Raw genomic sequence first — 8,121 nt, forward strand, 5'->3', positions numbered from 1 at the left:
ATATACACATACAAATATATATATTTTACATTTTTAATCTCCTTGATTATTTGGTATTAATACTATATTTTTTATATTTTGCAAATTAATATTAATGTCACTGAAACTACACTACACAAAAGTATAGGTAAATTCCCCAATATTTTAAACAAACCAAACCAAATCAAATGAAATCTTCAAACTTTGTCTCAGATTCCTCTATGTAAAGCACACATTACATACAATCAGTAAAGCTCACAACATGAATTCACAACACGCGCACTGATTGTAATTCTATAAAATAACATATATAGGACAAAAACACAAGCCAGCTGAGCTATCTGCCAAAATGTTTAATAGAAGGACTTGCAGTGTTGCAGTGAAGAAACCATAGCCGAGAGGCCATGTGAACAACAAGCATGCAGAACTTTACTACTTTAATACCTACACTCTTTTGCACTGATTGCTTCTGTAATTAAAGCTATACAAAACCAAAGAAAACATTTATTTACAAAATATGTCTGTGCAAGCATTTTTTTTCTATTACATTCTCTCTTTCTACAATTTTGTATAGGCATGCATAGAAATAAACTTTGGTACAATATGTTAACAAAACTAAAGACAGTCTCTGAAATAGAGATGTTACAGTATGTACATGTGAAGTAGAGAGCAATTGTATCAATCACTACAATTTTTAGTTTACATTTAGACATCAATATTCATTAATTTAAGAGCCACAGACTGCATGAGTGAATCAAGGAATTGTGACATAGGTAGGTTAAGCCAGGTATAACCTCTCCTAAATGTACAAAGTGTCTAACACAGCATATAGTCAGTTGTAAAGATGTAAAATACAAACTTTGGCAAATAGGCACGACTACTGAAAAGACAGACAACTGTTCATTGCAAAACTGTTGTCAATTTATAATGATAAATCTTAAAGACATTGGCAGTGCATGAGAGAAAGAAAAAAAAACAGACACAATGTTTGTCAAATTGCATCAATGGTTAATATACTTACAGTACTTTTTCACTTATTATGGCTACAACCAATGTCTGTCAACTAAAATAAACGAAAAAACCTCATTCAAAATCATTTAGAGGATATTAATAACCAAAACATTGTTTACATACTTTTACTACTGACTTGAATACTTAGTCTCTCAACTTGTATGAAAAATAAATATTCTTTTCAAATGAAGTGCTCTGTAAAATTCTTGATTTTTTCTTTTTTAGTTTTTAAATAAAAGAGTTTATCTTTTTATATGTTTATGATTTGCAGAGATTCAAGTTTAAAACACTGATTAATGGATGATGGCCTTTCATTTTAACAGAGAAAATAATAACATGCAATAACCAAAGTCATGCCAAAACAAAACAAAAGTTCACTCTGACAGAACAATATTAATTGTTTAAACAAATCAAATCTTAACTTAAAAAAGTGAAACGACTAAAATCAGGACTGACTCCACCTCTTTAGGAGATACATAAATGGTTGCGAAGCAGCGAAGCATTCTACGCAGCGTCCTTAGCGAGAGTTACCGTGGGAATAGCTGATTTACCGGCATTTCCGTTGTGTGGCCGACTGTAGCTGGTGAAGCTGGGTGTGTGAATGGTACGGATACTCTTCGCACTCTGACTCAACATAGTCGGGGACAAGGGGGAGTGGGAACAGGAAGAGGAGGAAGAGGAGGAAGGTCGACCATTTTGTGTCTGCGTGGGAATAGAGAGGCCTTTAGTGCTGTGAGTGGGAGGGGCAAATTTTAAAGAACCGTTAGAAAGGGAGGGGATATGAGAGGAGGGGGTGGAACTGGATCGAGGAGGAGGGATAGAAGATTTGCTAGTGGGAAGGGAGGAAGATAAAGGAGAAGAAGAATTAACAATATTAGTAGAATCAGACTGGTTCAAGCCTTTTCCCGTACTAGAGGAAAAAGCAGGAATTTTAGAAGCAGGCACAGTAGGAGAAGTGGATTTGGGATCTCCTCCAGATCTCTTAGCACTTCCATTAGCCTGCGAACAAAGATGCCAAAACACACTGATTGTCAACATTGGGAATTTATGATTAAAATACGTAAAATTTCTAAACATGTTTCAAATAATACTACTGGAATCTACAGTTAATCATGATAGATTATCAAAGACACAGAAACTACATGTATAGGTGAAAATACTAAAGGCACACACACATAACAACAACAACAAAAAACTATCTGTCTTGAGGGTGAAAATATATAAAAAATAATTTAAAATAGATTGTAAGAAGGAAAGGAGAGTGAAGGTGAGGGACGATAGGATTGTAAGTTTTAGAGTGAGTATTGCGCAGAGTGAGTGCAACCAACCAGTACTCATAACCAAAGGAGGCTCCAGGAGGAATAGAGGAGGTACAATTTGGGAAGGCATCCACAGGATAATGGGGACTTAGTGGATTTGTGGACACTGGGCATTGAGGCCAGGGTTTGCAGATTCCTCCAAGAGGTAAACAGGGAAAGGGTCCAAAATTGGGTTAAACAGATAAGAATCCTGACTTACAAGGGAAGTTGTCATAGTTCATTAGTGTGTGTAGGGGTTAGATGTCAGTGGTATTTAAGTTAAAGAGACCCTAATGTTAGGTAAGCAGTGACTGTGGAGTTTATATTTTTTTCTTTTCCTTTTGTAAATTAGTTTGTCTTTTACAGCACCAAAGCCACAAGCAAAGCAAACATGCAGAAGCATTTGATGGTATTATGAAATAACAGTCAGTTGCCTTCGGTCACAGCCATTCAAAAAAAAAATGTAGCAGAAAAAACGTCAACGTTCAAAGACAGCTTTCGGCACTAGGCCTTAACCAAAGAACAGTTTGTTCGGTCTCATCAGGTATTTTTTTTGTTAGTTCTTTTTCCTCATCTCAGTACAAGCCCTGCAATAACTGACTTTCCTCTTGAGCATTCAGTCTATGCCTAGTTGTGTGTGTCTTTCTGACTGGACAAGTGGTCCTATGATAAGACTACCTGGCGGAACTGCCTCTGAGAGTCCTGTAGCTTTTGCGGTTTTGTTGCCCTCTCTTTCTCTGAGGTGCCCGGTTGCTGCCTAGCCTTGGCAGAAACAGGCACCGGCATCCGACTAGTAGGTGACACCACGCTGGCATTCTGCAAAAAGGATTTAAACCACACAGAAGAAAAAAGGAATAAAAAGCAAGAAACAAAAAGAGCCATATTTGAGGTGGTTTATAAGCTAAATCACAGCAAGACAAAGCTTGCACAATACATCTGTGTGGTATCACCATGACATTGTTCATGTACCAGAAAGAAAAGTAAGGAAGCATGCAAACCAGCCCAGAATACCAACAAATTTCTTTAAGGACTGCCTTAGAACCCACAAAAGGATCCAGAAACAGTATGAGACTGTGGTTCTAAGACGGTGAAAGTTGTTGGCTGCCTTAACCCAAGATTATATAGCACCATCAGTGAACACACAAAGGTCTATCTATGACACACCACTCCAGAAATAAACACACCATATTTATAAAAATATGTGAAGGTGTTAAAAAGTTCAGATCCCAGAGTTGGTAGCCTCCACTGCAGGAAAGGCTAAGGATCTTCAGAAGTCACTGGATAGGGTGGAACGGTTGTGAGCAAGAGGAGAGGGACAGACCCATAGTCTTTGCTAAGGTAGTAGGAGCTAGAGAGAGACCTGCTGGGTGGGAACTGGTGTGACTGAAACCCCGGTAGTTGGTATGATGGCAGGCCGAGGAAGGAGCTGTGGTTTTGTCTTCTTTCGTAGACCAGGACCTTTACTGGCAGAAGTCGACCTTGGTACCAAGGTTTTGGAAGAAAGTCCTTTCTCTGTGTGCCCTGAACTCTCTTCAGTCCTTTTGTCCTGAGTTCCAGGGTTCACCAAGATTTCAGCCTCTTCTGAAGACTTCGGTCCCATTTCACAAATGGTGTTCTCTAGCTGCTTTATGGTTTGCTCTAGACTGTCAAGGGTTTTGTAGGTATTCTTACGAATCTCGTCTGTTCGGCCATTAGGCTCCTGCTGATTTGATTTAGAAGACTCTGTTTTGGAGCAAGCAATTTCGAACCTCTTGGTCTCTTTGTGTTGTTTCACAGTCCCATCTGACTCTTCCTCATCCTCATAGACAACAACCTGCAAAGTCTTTTTGCCTGTTTTACTTCCAGCTCGAATGGCTTGCGTTAATGCTGCTAGCTGTTTCTTGGGGAACTTCAACTTGAACTTCTTCTTTCCGTCTTGCTTTGCATCACCAGCAACATCTACTAATGCCCCTCCCTCAGACGAAGTTGAGGATGAAGAAGAGTTCCTGACTTGACCATCTGTGATATCTGCAGGAGAATTTGAAACAGTACTTTTTTCAGAATCCCTACCATCTCCATTCTGTTTAACCTGTACTCCCTTAATCCATTCTTCTTCCTCAGCTTCCTCACTCTCCTCATCTATTCTTTCTTCTGCAAGCATCCGCTCTAGTTCCTCCTCACATTCAAAGATAGTAGAGAGGCGTTTGTAGGCTGAACGGATATCCATTGGCTCGTCAAAGATGATGATGACTGGCTTTTTACTGGCATTGTCAGCACCAGTGGGTCCATTAGTACAGACATCACCTCCTGATGCTGTGCCACTTTCAGAAGAACTTGGGCGTTTGCTGCCAACAGTTACCGTCTGCACACAACCTTTTTTGGCATTGACTAGCCGATGGTACTCTCCAGTGGAAAGAGCTTGTACCTTGGTGTTAGTGATCATAAAGGCAAAGTTATCAGGAGGAGGTGGAGGTGGCTCTTCTCCTGACAAATCGGGACTGAGAGAGGCCTCATTATTTTCCTCAATTTCCTCAAATTTCTTTTCCTTCACCTTGGATGAACCAAATAAAAGTTTCTGATTTGCTATATCTGTCCCAGCAGGGACTGCTTTAGAAGAAATCTGTACAGTGTTTTCAAAAGTGACTGGTGAGCACATTGCTGTTGGAGACTCTACCCTCTCCTCTATGCTAACCTGCACTTGAGCAGCTTTGACCACATGAACTTTTCCTTGGGTGGGGCTAGCTGGAACTTCTTCCAGCGGAGAGGGTGGATTTGACTTCAACGAGGCTGAACGAGACAGCTGATTTTGTTGTAGAGCGGCAGAAGAGCTGGCTGGGCCGCTACTTTTGAGGATGCCAAATTTGTTAGTGGATACCTGCAGCTGGCTTTGGCATTGGTCAGAAGCATTGACATGTGACACCTGTGATGGTGGAGAGTGTGATGCATCTCTACGTTCTGTTGATTCCTCTGAGGCTGATGGAGTTCCCTTGGCGATCTGAGCTGTGACATAGTAGATGACCTTAAAAGGTCAAAGGTCAGAAAAAAAAGACATTTCAATTAGGTATAGTTTCATGAGCCAAATATAAATGTTAGTAATCCTACCCGGTATTAATTATATTCTACAATTGACGTGGCCATTACTGAATCTACTATGAGGATTCACAGAACACTATTGCATAACTATTTTAGTAACAGTTAAATGACAGTTAAATGTTCTTTTTTAAACTATCATACTTTGATTATTTTCTTTTTAATTTTATAATAATGTGATAATAATGCAGCTCACCCCAGGACTCTGCCGAATTGTATTGTTGCCATTCTCATCTGTATCAGGGTTCTTGTCGTCTTGGTTTTCAGTATTCTGTGGTTTGTGGGGAACAACATCACTTCACAAAAAAAGTCTATAAGCAGTCTATAAGCTACTCTAAGACCACTGAAAAGATTTAGGCTGCTTTTGATGCAACACATTCTTAGATCATATATTCTACCCTAAATATCCAAATATTTGTTAATATTAGGAATTGTCGTAAGATATGTTTTTTAACCTGAATGATGCCAATGATATGTTATAGCTGTACATAAAGATTATTTGGCTTCTCTACAGTAATCATTTAAAATATACAATGAATGGCTTTAATAATGAAAAACAAACTAAATAGGGATTAAAACAATAATCTGGAACTAGACCTAAAGCAATTGTGATCTAATCTGAGAAAAATGCTCAAAACTATGCACAAAAAATGAAAACGTGATTTTAGATTTGTATCGCATGTACCAACAGTTTTCAACTTTTCCCATTCTCATAACAAGGTTCTTATTGGTTATATTTCAGCTGTAAATTCTATATTACACCGTACAGTTTTGACAGTGAGAAAATACTGTGAAAATGAAGATAAAGAGAGAAAGTGAGACTGAAAACCCATTAAATAAGTAAGGAGGCTTATACAGTAGCAGGCATGCAGCAAAGTGAGAAGATTAAAGAATAAATTCTGAACTCCAGACTGCTAGCTGAAAGTGTCCTCTAAAATTCTCAGTAGCAATCCAAGTTGCATTTCTACTGATACATATGATTTAGACATTGACCCTTTTGAAGAAAAAACTAGATGTGTACATTAAAGTAAGTCTGATCTTTCTAGTAAGTCTGCTAAATTTCTAACATTTGGCCCAGGACAATCTGATTATGCTATGCCCAGTTAGATAACTCAACCTCTAAATGTACATCGTAAAGCATAAATGTAACCTCAGGTAAGTTTTGCAAATTAAATTGTCTCTAATTGAAATCACACTTTTATTTTCTACTAAAATGCTAAATGTAAAAAAGAAAACACACACACAACACCCTTTGACAGCAGAGTGTCGAAAATCTAGTTTATTGATTGGATGACTCAAAGTACACAAACCCAATCATATCTGTTTCCCCCTTTGGCTCACACTACATCACTACAATCAGCACAGCTCATGAGTTCAGCAGAAATAAAAGGAAAGGAACAGAATTTAAACTTAAAGAACAGAGAGAACATTTTTTGTGTGTCAGATACCCATCACAAGAGTGTACAGAGGAAGTTAGCAAAAGGGGAAGAAAGCCATACAAGCATTGCAAAGATCAGCCATCAGGGACAAGCGGCTGGCACAGGCAGGCAGTTGGAGGGTCTACTAAAGGACATCATATCCTTTACCTTCTTATCTTTAAGGGGCAGTAAGACCCCAGGTCTTAGCTCTCTGATCTGTGGCTCTACCAAACCCTTGAGCCCTACCTCCTTAAAAGAGCACTTCTGGAAAACCTGAAGAGAAGAATTTGTGAGGAAGGGGATAAAAGATTAGAATTTGCCCACTGGGCAAACCTGTTCATGATTACTGTACAATGTAATAGAAATGATCTTAAATTAATTTAATCAAATTAGATTACATTATCTGCCTATATGTATTTTAGTGTCATTAAAATCAATCTATCTATCTATCTATCTATCTATCTATCTATCTATCTATCTATCTATCTATCTATCTTAGTATTATCATTTTTATTTCTATGCAATTCTTTTTGCATATATTTAGACTTTAACATATATTTTGACTATATAACACTTTCTGTCCTATTAAGCCTGTATGCTTTTATTAATTATTTTAAAAAGCTGTTTTGTTTTCTTTTTAAAAAAAATGCATAGAATTAATGTTGTGAATTTATAGAATGTCAGAAAAGAAACTAATCTACAGGAAGGGAAATGAAACTTCCACCGAACGAGCCACAGGGCATACCTTAAGCATCATACCACCCACACCAAAGCAATTTTATACCCAACACATCAAGCAAACAAAACATAAAGACACCTATAGTTAGTAAAGGTAAGTGAGCATGTTCATTTATAAACATTTATACTCATTAGGAGCATGAAGTTATGCTTACAAGTCTGTATTAGTGTGCATGTATATGTTTACGTGTTTAAGTGAGTTTATGTGTGTATCTCACCTGCAGCTCTGCCATAATCTTGTCTCCCTCATCCTCTTCCTCAGTAATAGCTGAGGCAGCGATAGGTGGAGGGGTAATGGGTTTGGGCTTCACCTCTGGAGAGGTTTTTGGTTCAGGCTGAGATACTGTACTGTTGGATTCCTCTTCACCCTCCTACAAAATGAGTTATATTAATAATTATTAAAAAAATAAATATAATTAAATAATCCTTATATTCATTTTATAAAAAAAATTGTATTATTATTTATTTATTTATTTTCTAACACTTTACAGTAATTGTTAACATCAGATAGCCCCATTAGATAACAAAATAATTAAAAATATTTACCAATGTATTATTAAAATTCAGTGTTTTGTCTGTTAATGCTAACGAATGAAGCTGAGCTAATG

General features: G+C 37.6%; 1 protein-coding gene across 1 annotated transcript in view; it reads right to left on the reverse strand.

Moving 5' to 3' along the window:
* Nucleotides 1–317: 317 nt before the first annotated feature.
* Nucleotides 318–8,121, reverse strand: part of LOC122332272 (sickle tail protein homolog) — a 40,799-nt gene continuing 32,995 nt past the window's right edge. The window contains exons 17-22 of the mRNA XM_043229563.1: nt 7,732–7,884; nt 6,944–7,048; nt 5,554–5,628; nt 3,649–5,286; nt 2,967–3,104; nt 318–1,989 (exon numbers count right to left, since the gene is read on the reverse strand). Coding sequence (XP_043085498.1) covers nt 1,495–1,989; nt 2,967–3,104; nt 3,649–5,286; nt 5,554–5,628; nt 6,944–7,048; nt 7,732–7,884 — 2,604 coding nt within the window. The 3' untranslated portion in view covers nt 318–1,494. The remainder of the gene's footprint in view (nt 1,990–2,966; nt 3,105–3,648; nt 5,287–5,553; nt 5,629–6,943; nt 7,049–7,731; nt 7,885–8,121) is intronic.

Source organism: Puntigrus tetrazona, unplaced genomic scaffold (assembly GCF_018831695.1).
Source record: "Puntigrus tetrazona isolate hp1 unplaced genomic scaffold, ASM1883169v1 S000000008, whole genome shotgun sequence".
Classification (NCBI taxonomy): domain Eukaryota; kingdom Metazoa; phylum Chordata; class Actinopteri; order Cypriniformes; family Cyprinidae; genus Puntigrus; species Puntigrus tetrazona.